Source organism: Stegostoma tigrinum, chromosome 27 (assembly GCF_030684315.1).
Source record: "Stegostoma tigrinum isolate sSteTig4 chromosome 27, sSteTig4.hap1, whole genome shotgun sequence".
NCBI lineage: Eukaryota > Metazoa > Chordata > Chondrichthyes > Orectolobiformes > Stegostomatidae > Stegostoma > Stegostoma tigrinum.
In genome coordinates, this window is record NC_081380.1 from 39,311,289 (window position 1) to 39,326,915 (window position 15,627).

Consider the following 15,627-nt stretch of genomic DNA (forward strand, 5'->3'; position numbering starts at 1 on the left):
ACTGAAGTCCATGTATATGACATCTACAGCCTTTCCTTCATCAATCAACTTTGTCACGTCCTCAAAGACTTTAATTAAGTTGGTAAAGCATGACCTTCCCTGTACAAAACCATGTTGCCTATCAGTGATAAGCCCCTTTTCTTCCAAATGGGAATAGACCCTATCCCTCAGTATCTTCTCCAGTAGCTTCTCTACTACTGACGTCGGGCTCACCGGTCGATAATTACCTGGATTATCCTTGCTGCCCTTTTTAAACAAGGGGACAACATTAGCAAGTCTCCATTTCTCTGGGACCTCACCCGTGTCTAAGGACACTGCAAAGGTATCTGTTAGGGCCCCGGATCAGTTGCAGATATTTATCAATTTTAAAGTGGAAATGGTACCTACTGGCAAGGCTTGATGTGGAGGTGCTGGTGTTGGACTGGGGTGGACAAAGTCAGAAATCACTTGACACCAGGTTATAGTCCAACAGGTTTATTTGAAAACAGCAGCTTTTTCAGCGCTCCTTTTTCAGGTGTTGGTGAGAGACGTAGTATCAGGCACAGAATTTATAAGTAAAAGATCAAAGGGTCACACCATTGATGAGGATGTACTAAACAAACCTAAGATGCTGTTAAATCTTTAATCAATGAGAAGATTTTAATCGATTTAATTGAGATAACTGAAGGCAGTGTAATGAAGAGGTGACGCTTTAGGAGAGACAATGCATGTTAAGTATGAGGCCTTGCTTAGAATCTGTTTGTGTTTTAATTTGCAGTCAGATTGGTTTTATTTCTCGAGTAGAAATTGATAAAACGCCACAACGACTGACGGTCTCTACCTCAGGTAATGTGTTATTTTGAACTGGTTCTGGGAACGAGCAGCGAGACTTGTACAGGTCATGTGACCCCGGGGAACCGATAGAGGTCACCTGACTCTCAGGGGTTTGTTACATGGCCGCGCAGGCGCATTGGTGCCCGCCTAGCTGTCATGGCGGCGCTCTGGAGCAACGTTCCCCGGTGGGGAGCTGCTTTGATCCCGGGGGCTCGGCATCTCCGGGTCTTGAGGAGGAGGCCGATTGAGGTTCTGTATCCCCAGAATGAGGAGGCCGCAGCCGCTGGCCGGGCCGGAGAGGATCGTAGTCGCCCGGTGGCCGGGAGTCAGCGCGGCCCGGTGGCCAGGAACCCTGAGCCGGCCCCGAGAGGCCAGCCCCGGCCGCCCTTCGGCCCCCATTCCCTGGACGGACTGTCGTACGAAAAGGCGTTTCCCGGCGACAAGCGGCTAGCGTAAGAAATAGCGCTGAGAATTACGCGAGGGGAGCCCGAAACCTGGAGTCTTTCCCCTTCAACCCCCCACCCCATTCCTCCTCACAGCCTCTCCTGGTGTTACCGGTACTCCGTCACCCAGCACTAGCTCCTGGTCCTCCAACATCTCCTTTTTATTAATAACAAAAACAGAAACTACAAGGAAAACGCATTTATGGTAGCAGGGTCTCTGGAGCCGAGGAAACAACTCTGCTTCCTCTCCACGCTTGTTGCCAGGCCTGCTGAGTGGTCCTAGCAGTTTTTGTTTCTGATCCACGCCTGCGATTTTTTTTTTGTTTTCTCTCTGTTTTATCTTCAAATCCTTCCATGGTGTCATCCCTCCCGACATCTGTAACCTTCTCCAGCCACATAACACGCCACGATTTCCATCATTCTGTAATTCTGGCCTGTTGGGCATCCCTGACTTGAATGGTCTTCTCCCCGCCCCCTTCTCATGGAATGAGAGCACTACTGTCAAAGTAAAAATGTTGCCCTTGAAAAGCTGGAGCTGAATGGAGCCACTGTATCTGTGTGGAGTAGCCTTTGGTTAATTGCTGTCAGCTCTGGTGTTTCCTTTCCTTCTGACTGTAAGAGGAGTTGATGATTTGGATCTTTGGTTCCCAAACAATCCATTTACTGAATGATTATCAGTCTTGACTCTGGGTCTGCTAAAGGGTAAAAAGAGAGTTATTGTTGCCATTAGGGCAGCAACTGTGTTTATTAGGCTATTGCCAGTAAACACTGAGCCTGATGGATTGCAGTTTCTCTGTCATAACCATTTGAAAGTTCCCTTTTCTCTGTTTAGAACTTAATTATTGGCCTCTCCTTCCAATAGAAAAGTTGTGACCCTCGCCAAGTCCAAGAAGTTCCGTGAGCAGCACGGGAAGATCCTGGTGGAGGGTCGGCGATTGATAACCGATGCCTTGGAAGCTGGAGCGCTGCTGCAGACTGTCTTCTTCAGTTCAGTGGAGAGCCTGAGGGAGCTGCCTCTGGACAAACTGAAACGTGTCCAGTTAATAAAGGTCAAGTTTGAAGAGATCAAGATGTGGTCTGACCTTGTAACTCCCCAGGGAGCAATAGGTAAGTTGCCAAAGTAATTTCTTTGGATGCCCATTTTATTGGTGAGCCAAGGCTGTAAGAATAGTGTGGTGAAGGTGGTGTTTGGTACACCCTGCTTTTCTCCGTGCATTGAGTATAGGAGCTGGATGGTCATGTTGTGACTGTACAGGACATTGGTTAGGCCACTTTTGGAATAGTGTGTTCAGTTCTGGTCACCCTGCTATAGGAAGGATGTTATGAAACTCGCAAGGCTTCAGAAAAGATTTACAAGGATTGTGCCCAGTTTGGAGGGTTTGAGCTATACAGTGGGACTGGATAGGCTGGGGCTTTTTCCCTGGAGCATCGGAGACTGAGGGGTGACCTTATAGAAGTTTATAAAATAATGAGGGGCATGGTTAGGATGAATAGTCAAGTTCCCCAGGTTGGCGACTAGAGGGCATAGGTTTAAGGCAAGAGCTAAAAGATATAAAGGGCCTAATGGGCAACTTCTTATGCAGAGGGCGATGCATGTGTGGAATGAACTATCAGATGAAGTGGTGGAGGCTGGTACAATTACAACATTTTAAAAGGCATCTGGATGGGTATATGAATAGAAAGGGTTTGGAGGGATGTGGGTCAAAAGCTGGCAAATGGGACTAGATTAATTTAAGATACCTGGTCAGCATGGACGAGTTGGACGGAAGGGTCTGTTTCCATGCTGTACAGCTCTAAGACGTTATGCTGGGTGTCTTGAACAAGTTGTGATGAAATGAAGAAACAGTGGTCTGGAAAGATTGCAGCAAAAAGCAACCTTCACATATTACATTGCTTTCAAATGTTCCAAAAGCAGGAGTTATATCAAGGTGAGTGCGTATAAGAAACAAAAATTGCTGACGGACCTTTCAAAATTCCTCTGTTGTCCCTAAAATCATGGCTGCTTTGTTACTGTAATCCTTAATTTCCAGCCTATCCCCTAATACACAGAAATCTATTGAACCTTTGTTTTGTTTTTTCTTGAATGTACTCAGTCTCACAGGATCCAAGCTGTATTAGAGAATTCCGAAGGTGTGCAACCCCTTTTGATGACGTTCCTCCTTATCTCTGTCCAAAGTCCTTCTGAGGGTACCATGACCCAGTGTTCTCGTGTTTCTAACTACAGAAGCGTTTTCTCAGTACCCATCCTGTTGAGAGTTTTTGCACGTTCCAGTGAGATCTCCTCTTTCTCATCTGCAGGAAATGTGGGCTTGATATGTTTAATCTTTCTTCCTTTGGTTAATTCTCTTACCAAAGGTGTGAGCTAAGCAATTGTTATCGTGTTCTCCTTAGCCAAGAATGTATTTCCTTGGGTCTGTTTGTGCACAGCCACATTCCACAAAGCATTGAAATTTAATTGTGATTTTCTCTTTCATCCCAACTTTTGATGGGAGATGGAGGGATGTGAACGCGATGACTCCTTGCTTTACATCGGGTGATGTCTTGGCATCTTTAACCCACTGTGGAGCTCTACTTCAGACATTAATTTTCCCTGTGATGAACTGTACCTGTCGTATAGCAGGCTTTGAGCTACTGCAGAGAGAGAGATCCTTGTTAAATAGGTTCAGCAGAGGGTAGGGTCCCCGTGCATGCGTGCTCTCCCATTGGGTCCTTACACACTTGCAGAGAGACGCAATCAATCGTTGCACCTTAGTGAGGCATGTCCCTTCTGCAGCCCGGTGATGGACTCACCACTGTACACTCAGCAAATGAGGAGGCTCTTGTATTTACTAAACGATGACCTCTGAGAGACAAAAGTAGATTTTTTTTTTCTCACTCGTGCGACATGGGTGGTTGAGTCAGCATTTATTGCTTATACCTAGTTGCCCCTTGAGAAGGAGGCTATGAGTTGCCTTGTGGCCCTGTCCCTGCGTGGTAGAGAAATTGCGGTAACAGCTTTTTGGTTTTCAGGTTGTGCGAGTGGCTGGGATGGTATGCAGGGGGTTGGGGGTGTGTGCTGTTGAAGGTAAAGCCGCCTGGGAGGAGTCGGCTAGTGAAATCCAAGCATGTTTTAAGTTGTGAATTAATCTCTCGGTCCTGTTGTTCCTAATAGGAATTTTTGTCAGACCAGATCACTCCAAGATGAAATTTCCGGCAGTTCAGCAGGAGCACACCATACCCCTCTTCCTCATTGGTGACAATATCCGAGATCCGGGAAACTTGGGAACAATACTGCGATCTGCAGCAGCTGCAGGCTGCAGCAAAGTCTTGTTGACGAAAGGTTAGCCTTATCTGTGTTTCCCTTTTTTTTATTGTTATAAGCCCATGCTTCCATATCTTCCTCCTCTTCCTCCTCGAACGTGACTCAGAGTTAAGCAGCGGTTTTATCTCTTGGTTGTGAGACTGCTGTCCCTGCACAAACTAAAATAATCACGGCCAGAATCTTGCTCCACTTAGGCCTGCCTTCAGTGAGTATTCACACATCTAACATTTCCCACTGGGCTTTACTTGCTGTGAAATGAGGAATGGGGGGGAAACCCCAGATTGCTTCTGGTTTGAAGTGGATTTTGTTTTTGGAATCATTCACAGGATGAGGGTGTCGCTGGTTAGGCAGCATTTATTGCCCACCCCAATTGCCCAGGGGACATTGCTGTGGGTCTGGAGTCAAGTGTAGGCCAGATCAGGGCAGGAAACTGCCATCCTTACCTAAAGGGCATTCGTGACCAGTTGGGTTTTTCCAACAGTTGACAATGGATTCGTGGTCATCAGTAGACTTTATTCCAAATTTTGTATTGAATTCAAATTCCACCATCTTCTAGAACCCCAGGACATTACCTGGCTCTCTGGATTAATGGCCCAGTGATAATACCACTAGCCCATTGTCTCCCATGTGTAATTTGGGGGTACTGAGCCCAATTGGAATGCCATACACTGACATCCATCTTCACCCACATCAGCTAACTCAATGTCGAGGGTGATTCAGACAGGGAGGGATCATACCAGGAGATCAGAAACCAATGGTTTAAGTTCTCTGCCATCTCGTTTGGAGCAAATTTGGGTTGTCCCCTAATGATCAGCAAAAAATTGCCACTTTAATGTGGTTTCCGACTGAGCTGTTAATGGGGAAATGTTTTCAAATAACGTACAGCAGCAAATTCCCAGATGACAGCCGTAGGAAAAGTGATAATTTTCTTCAGAACAGGATCAGGGGTGTGGCTGTTGCCTGACCTGCTGAGTATCTCCAATATTTTCTTTTTTTATCTTAGCTTTCTAGTGTTTTACTTCCATAATTTGACCCCCTCCAAAGAGCCAAGATAATGGGTGTGGGGAGAATGCAGGAACAGGGTTGAGTTGTCGATCTACAAGATGCCTGTCTCTCCAACCTCTCTCTCTTCCTGTAGTTTTGTGTAAATGCTGATTCATTCCCTTCCCTGAAGGGCATTTATTGACAAAGTTTGGAGCTGGATGAACACAGCAGGCCAAGCAGCATCTCAGGAGCACAAAAGCTGACGTTTCGGGCCTAGACCCTTCATCAGATGGATAGACCCTTTTTCTTGGATTCTCTAGCATCTGCAGTTCCCATTATCTCGACATTTATGCAAGAGTTCAGTTTTAATAATCCTCCGGCAATTTCCCCAAGCTCTGCCTCCATAGGCAAGCACAGTGGCTCAGCGATTTGCAATGCTGCCTCACAGTGCCAGGGACCTGGGTTTAATTCCACTCTTGGACAGCTGTGCAGACTCTATATAGACATTCTCCCTGTGTCTGCGTGGGTTTCCTCCAGGTGCTCCCACAATCCAAAGATGTGTAGGCTACGTGGGTTAGCGATAGGAAATGCAGGTTTACAAGGATAGGATGGAGGGAGTGGGTCTGTGTGAGATGCTCTTCGGAGGGCCGGTGTGGACATGATGGGCTGAATGGCCTGTGCCTACAGTGTAGGGATTCTATGATTTGGTGAAGGAAAGTAAACTCTTACCCTGGTGCAGAGTTAGAGAATGGAATGCACTACTTGGAAATGTGGTGTGTTATTAAATATGGCATTGATTGGTTATTTGGATACAAACGGTGTTTGGAGAAATTGGCAAGAGGCAAAGAAGTAGGTAACAGACCTGCATTTCTGAGATTCTTCCAACATCTGAATTAGATTTTGTAGGAGAGGTCGAAGTGTAGCACAGATCAACAGAGCAGAACACTTAATGCCCACGACATGGGGGCAGGGTGAGTGGTTAACATGGGGAGCTCAACAGCTGGTGTGTGATCAGGCTGATCTGGTGATTACAGGCACAGCAGATAATGGGCTTAACCAGACAGCCTCACCTTGGACATTTGTTGAGATACTCGGATCGAGGTGAGAGGCCCACATTTCCAGGCAGTGCATTCCATTTCTTAATTTTGTAAACTGTAAAGTTGAGTTCCCCCGCACCCCTTCACAGAATCATAGGTTCCCTACAGTGTAGAAGGCGGCTATTCAGCCCATTCTGATCCTCAAGAGCACCCTGCTCAGACCTACCCAGTCTCTGTAACCCTGCATTTCCCCTGGCTAACCCGCCTAGCCTGCACATCCCTGAACATCCCTGAACACAATGGGGCAATTTATCATGTCCAATCCACCCTCACCTGCACATCTTTGGACTGTGGGAGGAAACTGGAGCTCCTGGAGGAAACCCACGCAGACGTGGGGAGAATGTGTAAACTCAGCAGAGACAGCGCTTGAGACTGGAATCGAACCCGGGTCCCTGATGCTGTGAGGCAGCTGTGCTAACCACTGAGCCACCGTGCCGCTGTCACATCTCTCTTGTTTTTGTAGTGTGTCACTTTAAATGTGTGCTCTCCTGTTCTGATTTTCTCTTGTGTGCCTGAACACTTTATCCCTGTCTGCTCTGGTCAGTCCGCTCCGGATGTTGAGAACCTCCACTAGATCTCCTCTTAGCTGCCTTCACCTTCTCTCCAGAAAGAGCCGTCCCCACCTCTTCAATCAGAGATAGCAAGAACTGCAGATGCTGGAGTTAGAGATGACACAGTGTGGAGCAGGAGGAACACAGCAGGCCAGGCAGCATCAGAGGAGCAGGAAAGCTGACATTTCGGGTTGGGATCCTTCTTCAGAAATTTCTGCCTGGCCTGCTGTGTCCCTCCAGCTCCATACTGTGTCATCTCTAACTCCAGCAACTGCAGTTCTTACTGAGATGACAGTGTGGAGCTGGAGGGACACAGCAGGCAGCTTGCCTGCTGTGTTCCTCCTGCTCCACACTGTTATCCCTCACCACTTCAATCTATTCTCCACAGCAGAAACATCTCATCGCCATAATCGTTCTTGTCAGTCACTTCTGCACTGTCCCTCTGAGGCATTGGAGAAGAAAGACCCTTTAGCAGCTAAAGTGTCTACCTCATTGTTTCTCCCCCTGCAGGCTGTGTGGATGTGTGGGAACCCAAAGTGCTCCGAGCTGGTATGGGTGCGCACTTCCGCATCCCCGTCATTTTCAATCTGGACTGGGAAGTCATCCCGAACTACCTGAGTGGCAGCACCCAGGTTCATGTCGCTGAGTCCTCACAGGGTGGGGTTGACCGTTATGTGACCCCCCCTGACCCAGGAGCAGTCGGTAACCGGAGCTGGGTGCAGACTGAATACCAGGAGAGTGACAGCGAGGATGAAGAGAGTGTGTTTCCCCTTTCGCTGCCTAAAGTGGGCGCTCAGTGTTACTCCCAGCCTTGGGCTCGGGAAGTGACTGCAATTGTGATTGGTGGTGAGACATACGGACTCAGCCTCGAAGCCCTCTCCTTAGCTGAGCAGACAGGAGGACAACGATTATGTATCCCCATGGTCCCTGGTATGGACAGCCTTAATTCTGCCATGGCAGCGAGTGTGTTACTGTTTGAAGGCAGGAGACAGCTCCTGTCCCCGGTACAGTGACCAAACAGGACTACGGACCTAGCAGCAGGGTGGTTTAAATCAGCGTCAGGACGTTCCAGCTTCACTCCATACTGCGATGAACCCGTTCATTTGGGAGCAGAACTGAGGCCTGTGGGTCTGCATGAGGCTGGCTGTCTAAAATCAACATTACACCCACAAGACTTCACGTTCATTCATTGCACAAGAACAGCTTTGGAATGTTTTCAGAGACTTGAAACACACTGTACTAATTGAACTGTATGGATTCGGGTTAGCTAGTGCCATGCAATGCAAGTGTTCCACCTTTTTTACACCGCATACAATCGCTGTGACTGGGGGAAGCCTTACCTTCCCAGTTCGGATAAATCCCCCTCCCCAATCTTTCTGTTGTTTGAGGCTTTTAGCTCTGGCACTCATCAGGACACATGCAAGAATGTCAATTTTTTTTTTCCTTTATTCATTCATGGGATGAGGGCATTGCTGGCTAGGCACTATTTATTGCCCAGAGGGCCTTTCAGAGTCAACCCCATTGCTGTGGGTCTGGAGTCACATATAGGCCAGACCAAGGAAGGATGGCAGTTTCCTTAGTGAACCAGATGGGTTTTTCCTGACAATTGACAATGGATTCATGGTCATTGTTAGGCCCTTAATTCCAAATATTTATTGAAATCAAATTCCACCATCTGCTGTGGCAGGATTCGAACCCCAGTCCCCAGAACATTATCTGGTCTCCAGGTTAACAATCCAGCATTAATTCCACGATGGTCACATTTCAAATGGTCACAGCACTTGATCCTGTCCAAAAGCATTGCATTTGTTCTGATGATTGCAAGATTCAAAAGTTCTTCAGTTTGTCCCTTCAGCAATATATCCTGCACCTACAGCTACCAGTAACTTTTTAATTGACTCTCGGATGTTTGCTTTCACTGCCCCTAGGGTTGTCCATTTTCAATGAAGCCAAATCTGGTTTAAATTTAAAGCACTTCTGTAGTGGCTGTTTGGTGATTTTTTTTTTCTATTTATGGTTAAGCTCACAGCGTTTGCGGGTTCTTTTCTGGTACAAAAGGCCATTCAGCCCATCTTGTTTGCGATCAGTCGCACTTGAGAGCGTGCAACAGTGCAACCTGACAACTGACTGTGCGCTTCCTGTGTCACCGAGGAAACAAGAAGATCAGCACACTTGGGGAAAGATGTGGCCGCCGTAGAGTGTGCGCAGAGATTTACACAGCTGATGCCTCAAGTTTTAGTTACGGGGTGAGATTGGACACTGGCTGCGGTTGTTTCTCTTGGAGCAGAGGGGAATTCAGATGTACCAAAAAAAAGGTGATAGTTAATGGATGACCAGTTCCTTCTCCTGCAGTTGAAGGATGTTTCATCCAGAGGGTTAAGATTTTGAGGGGAAACATTTTTCACCCAAGAATGGGGTAGGTGGGGGCTCCCAAAAGGCTGATTTATATATATTTTTTTAAAAGTACTTTGGTATGTCCTCGAAGTGCCTCATTTTGCATTGACTGAGAGCTGGAAAGTGGGGTGTGGTTGGATTAGTGACCTGTAGCGTAGTGCCAATAAGGATGTGCCGAAAGGCCTCTTTTGCACCGTGTGTAAACTTTCCTGATTCCAGTTGCAGCTCCCACCTTGGTTGTACCGCTATCTACAGTAAAGCAGTAAAACACCGTGCCTTGCTGGAGATCAAAACCAGGCACTGCAGCTCCACGTCTGAGATGTGGGTCATTGCTGCCCAAAACCTTTTCCTGCTGTCATCCTGTTTGTAGAATCCCTGCAGTATAACAGCAGGCCGTTCAGCCCGTTGAATCCACACTGACCCTCCGAAGAGCATCCCACCCATACCCATTCCCTACCCTATCCCTGCATTTCCCACGACTAACCCATCTAGCCTGCCCATCTTTGGACCATGGCGGGGGGAACCGGAGCTTCTGGAGGGAACCCTCTTGGACACTGGAAAAACATGCACACTGCGCACACGGTCGCCCAAGGATGGGGTAAAATCTGGGTCCCTGGTGCAGTAGGGCAGCTGTGCCAGCCACTCTGCGGCTCTGTTTCAAGGCTTTGAAAGTGCCACGTCACCTCAGACAGAACCGCGGGGGCAAGCCGGGGGGGGCGGAATCCGGGAGGGTAGAGCTCTGAGAACCGTCCAAATAAAAGTGACGTTTTACAGGGACCTCACTGCCAGTAATGCTCAGTCAAATCTGTATTGCAGTTATTGCTAACCTGGACCCCTGAATCACCCACTGTTTAAGAAGCCTTGTTGTCTATTCCTTATATCCTTGGGCGCTCTTTCATCCAGGGCAGTCTATTGGAAGAAAAATCTCATCAGTGGCCACCATCGTTCCATCTATCATTCATGTTCAGCTTATTTTTATTTTACATCTAAAAGTGCTATCCCACACAACTCCGCAACCTTCCCTCCACCAAGTCACCAATTTAAAAACTACTAATCACTACCAGTAACCATCCATTGAGTAACTCAAATATTCATGGACAATGTGAACCAGCAAACTGAGGGTTTGGGGGGCAGTGGGCAAGGACTAAATCAAAATGGAGTTGGAGGGGGTTAAATAAAGTGCTGTATTGCCTGGCGCCCACTTCTCTCTAAAGGGATCAAGAGCAATTCAGGTTCTTGTAAACTGTTTCTCAGATTGTGTTAGTAGATTTGATTCTGTTTCTGACTGGGGTAGCATTGTACTACTTCAAGCTCTGTGATGACTCACAGCAAAAAGAGTTGCTGCTCTCATCGGAGTAAGTAGATGTTAACGGTCTGAAGCATTGGAAAGCTTCAACCAGCAGTAAAGAGCAGAAATAAACTCTTGATACAAAATTTTGTTGAAGGTCTCCGTTGTAAATATTTGAAGTAAAAAAAAACCAAGACATCGGCAATCTGACATTAGAGTGCTTGAGAAACTCAGCAGATCCTGACAACATCAGGGGACAATGAAACTGTCCATGTTTTGAGTCCAATATGACTACTCTATAATTGGGAAATGTTTCCCTTCACTGAGTTCCCTTTAGATCTGAAATATCGAGGGAGTATGACAAAGGTGCTCGAAATGATTGATTTTGCAGGGAATAAATGAGGACATATTGTTTCTGGTGCTGAAATGGTTAATAACTGGAGGGAACACGTCTGAAGTGATTAAAAAGCAATGAAGTGACGAAAATGTTAATCCATTCACAGGATAGACGTAGTGCTGGTTGAGCTGGTGCGTATTCACCGTCCCTCATTCACCTAGAAACGGTGGTGGTGAGCTGCCTTTGTAAACCACTGCAGTCCTTGGGATGTAAGTAGACCCATAATACTATTAGGGAGGAGGTTTTGGTGTTTTGACCCAGCAACAGCAAAGGAACTGCAATATGAGTGGCTTGGAGGGGAACTTACAGCAGGTGGTGTTCTGTTGGCCCTTGTCCCTCTAGATGGTGGACTTTTGGAAGATGTTATCAAGCATTTGAGTTGTTGAGGCGCACCCTGTAGATGGTACATGAAGCTGTTGTTGGAAGTGTAGCTTTCCACAGGGAATAGGATGAAAATGACAGACATAGGAGGAAACTGGATAACTCTTTATAAGAAGTAGTGCAGGCATATGGCCCTGTGTGCTGTCTGTCTGATTGCCCTGCACCTATTTCCAGAATTTCAGACTCTGCACTTCCATAACTGGTCACTGTATGTTGCTATGTCAAATGGTTGCTGCAAGATATCAAGATTGTTGTTTCTGGTTATAGCCACATGGTGGTGCTCAGATCTGCACAGCTCATGTCAGTAGGAGTTGAGCACTAAGGAGCAAGGGAGAACAAAATCCGGAGAAATTTCTTCAAGGAACATCTGAATACATCTACCTCAGTGGGCTCAAATGCATTGACTACATTTGAGACGCGAATCGATAGTGGGAGGTTTTCTGTTGGCAGGTTAGTGAAATTGATATGGATCAGCTGTGATCTTTGAGGGAGATGAGGCTCAGGATTGTACAGTTGAATCCTGTTCTATTTTACTGAAGTCTGCAGCAGGAATGCTGCTTTCTGATTTCTCACTCTGCTGAGTCGTGTATCTTCAAACAGGGGAAAGTCTAGGGATATGACTGGGCTGACAGAGAATTGGGAGGTCCCTGACTCCACACTGGGGTCAGCTGTGTTCTTTGTTGAATGGCAGACCAGCCTTCAGTAACTGCAGGGTCTCCAACCTATAAGGTGGTCAGGCTAAGGGTGTGCTGTGCTGTGAGGGGTTCCTTTCTCGGATGTGCACATAGACTTTAGGTGGAGCCAGGGTTCAAGATTCATCTGCTCCAGAGGTGTGTAGAAACATCTTTGAACGAGTTGATGTGAAAATGCCAAGGTGTTGGCGTAGGCCATTTGGCCCATCAAACATGCACTGCCTTTTGATCCAGTCATGGTAATCCTCCACCGCAACTCAACCATGCCACAGGATTTTCACATTTAAACATTTATGCGCATTATTAGCTCCCCAGTATCCTACAAGTCCCTCAATCTGGTCCCTAGCTCACTGATTTTCATGTACCCTTTGTTGCAAGTAAAACTGGGTACTTTTGAGTTATCTCTCGTACAACAGTGACTTCGCTGGTAATGTGGTCCTTTTGAAGTGCTTTAGAATCCTGAAGGTAAGCAGAGGCTGTATATAACTGCACATCAAAAATCAGGATACACTGTTTGGGCAGCGAGACGAGACAGAAAATCAGGCAAATGCTGAATCAAGGAATAGGCCATTCAGCCCCTCAAGCCATGACTGAAGAGGTCGTAGCTGATCTGGGATCAAGCTCCTTGCACACAGCATTGCCCTGCATCTCCAATGACTAGCAACATTGTCAGTGATCTGGGTTTGAAAATTAAGTGGTCACTGGTGAGCGATAACTTCAAACTTACCCCACCCTCCCTGCAGAAATGTTTCCCAGTTGTGTTCTCAAAGGACAGGTTGTCAATTCCTAACATCCCTCACTAATGGGAATAATTTCTCTCTATCAAACCTTCTGTTTCCCTTTAATAAGTTGCAACCTGCAATTAAATAATTCCTCAACTTTCTTTATGCTACCTAACTTTTTGTGATTACGCCCCATAATATTGCCCTTGCAATCTAATTATCCTAAGTTATGTTTTTGATTTGGTTTGATTTATTATTGCTACATGTACAGGACATTGGTGAGGTCTCTTCTTGAGTAACTGATCACCCTGTTATAGGAAGGATATTATTAAGCTGTGTGACGCTACGTACCTAGGTACAGTGAAAAGTTTTGTTATGTGTACAGTGCAGGGTGATCATACCATTCAAAGTGCAAAGGGGTAATAGAGCAGAGCGAGGAACACAATTTTATGGGTGTAGAGAGCACGTACCAGGAGCGAGATCAGCATTAAATTTAAAATTTGAGGGGTCCGTTCAGAAGTCTGATAACAGCGAGGAAGAAGCTGTTCTAGAATCTGTTGCCTTCATTATCCAAGGCTAGTGTGGTGTTCCCAAGGTGCAGTGCTCTCCTACCGTACACAGTTCTGTGCCTGGGCTGATTGTAATATGACTGATCTCCTTGCATTCTATTTCTAGATATATAAAGCCCAACCCTCTGTTAGCGTTTTCATTATTTTCTGTATCTGTTCATGATCCTTCAATGCTCTGTGTATCTGGACCAACAAAGCTTTAGATCTTTCTCCTGTTCTACCATTTAGGAAGTAACCTGTCCTATCCTTTAAAATTCAGAATGGATTTCCACCTCCGGAGATTGAGAATTGGCCTTTTAGAGGTTTCTAAAATAATGGGTATAGATAGAGCTAATGGTAGCTGTGTTTTCCCTAGGATGGGAGATTTCAAGACTAAGGGGCACATTTTTAGGGGAGATTTTTTAAAAAGGTCATGAGGGGCAAATGTTTTGCACAAACTTCTGGCACAGAGTCTGTCCCTCTTGCACAGAAGTGAAGGGAGGATAGGAAGAGAGTGTTAGTCACTGGGGACTCAATAGTAAGAGGGACAGATAGAAGGTTTTCCGGGAACGAAAGAGACTCACGGTTGGTGTGTTGCTTCCCAGGTGCCAGGGTCCGTGATGTCTTGGATCGTGTCTTTGGGGTCCTGAAGGTAGAAGCTGACCAGCCCCGAGTCATGGTCCGCACAGGCACCAACGATATAGGTAGAAAGAGAGATAGGGATGTCAGGCAGGATTTCGGGGAGCTAGGGTGGAAGCTGACAGCTAGAGCAGACAGAGTGGTTATCTCTGGTTTGTTGCCCGTGCCACGTGATAGTGAAGCAAAGAACAGGGAGAGATTTCAGCTGAACACGTGGCTGCAGAGATGGTGCAGGAGGGAGGGCTTCAGGTACATGGACAATTGGGGCTCATTCTGGGGAAGGTGGGACCTGTACAAACAGGACGGTCTCCACTTGAACCAGAGGGGCACTAATATCCTGGGTGGGAAATTTGCTAGTGCTATTCGGGTGGATTTAAACTAGATCAGCAGGGGGATGGGAAACTGAGGTGTAGTTCCAGTACACAGGACGTAAAGGGTAGGGAGGACGTGGACAGGATCTCAGTGTTGGAAGAGCGTGCTGGCAGACAGCAAGATGGATTGAAGTGTGTCTACTTCAATGCCAGGAGTGTCCGGAAAAAGGTAGGTGAGCTTACAGCATGGATAGGTACCTGGGACTTTGATGTTGTGGCCGTTTCGGAGACGTGGATAGAACAGGGTCAGGAATGGATGTTGCAGAGTCCAGGATTTAGATCTTTCATTAAGATCAGGGAAGGTGGCAAAAGAGGGGGAAGGTGTGGCTTTGTTAGTCAGGGGCAGTATAACGGTGGCTGAAAGAACTTTTGACGAGGACTCGTCTACTGAGGTGGGATGGGCTGAGGTCAGAAACAGGAGAGGAGAGGTAACACTGCTGGGAGTTTTTTATAGGCCTCCGTAATATTCTGGGGATGTGGAGGAGAGGATTGGCAAAATGATTCTGGGCAGGAGTGAAAGGAACAGGGTGGTCATTATGGGAGACTTTAACTTCCCTAACATTGACTGGAAATGCTATAACTCTCGTACGGCGGATGGATCAGTTTTTGTCCAATGTGTGCAGGACGGTTTCCTGACACAGTATGTCGAAGGGCCGACAAGAGGGGAGTCCACACTAGATCTGGTACTTGGTAATGAACCAGGCCAGGTGTTTGATTTAGTGGTAGGTGAGCACTTTGGAGAGAGTGACCATAATTCGGTTACATTTAGTTTAGTGCTGGAAAGGGATAGGAACATGCCACAGGGCAAGAGTTATAGGTGGGGGAAAGGCAATTATAAAACGATTAGGCAAGACTTAGGAGGCACAGAATGGGGTAGCGAAATGCAGGGGATGGGGACAATCAAATTGTGGAGTTGGTTTAAGGAACAGATATTGCGTGTCCTTGACAGGTATGTCCCTGTCAGGCAGGGAGGAAGTGATAAGGTAAGGGAACTGTGGTTTACTAA

The 15,627-nt window shown here is 46.8% G+C and overlaps 1 protein-coding gene across 2 annotated transcripts; it reads left to right on the forward strand.

Annotated features, from left to right (window-relative positions):
• Positions 1-922: 922 nt before the first annotated feature.
• On the forward strand, positions 923-10,993 carry mrm3a (mitochondrial rRNA methyltransferase 3a). 2 transcript variants are annotated; one of them, XM_048556701.2, is made up of 4 exons: positions 923-1,265; positions 2,119-2,363; positions 4,408-4,575; positions 7,700-10,993. In XM_048556701.2, the coding sequence occupies exons 1-4, from the start codon at positions 970-972 to the stop codon at positions 8,200-8,202; spliced, it is 1,212 nt and encodes a 403-aa protein (XP_048412658.2). In that variant the 5' UTR covers positions 923-969; the 3' UTR covers positions 8,203-10,993. The 2 variants fall into 2 exon arrangements, with proteins under 2 accessions (XP_048412658.2, XP_059511391.1); XM_059655408.1 differs by lacking the exon at positions 923-1,265 and adding an exon at positions 1,849-1,958.
• The last annotated feature ends 4,634 nt before the right edge of the window (positions 10,994-15,627 follow it).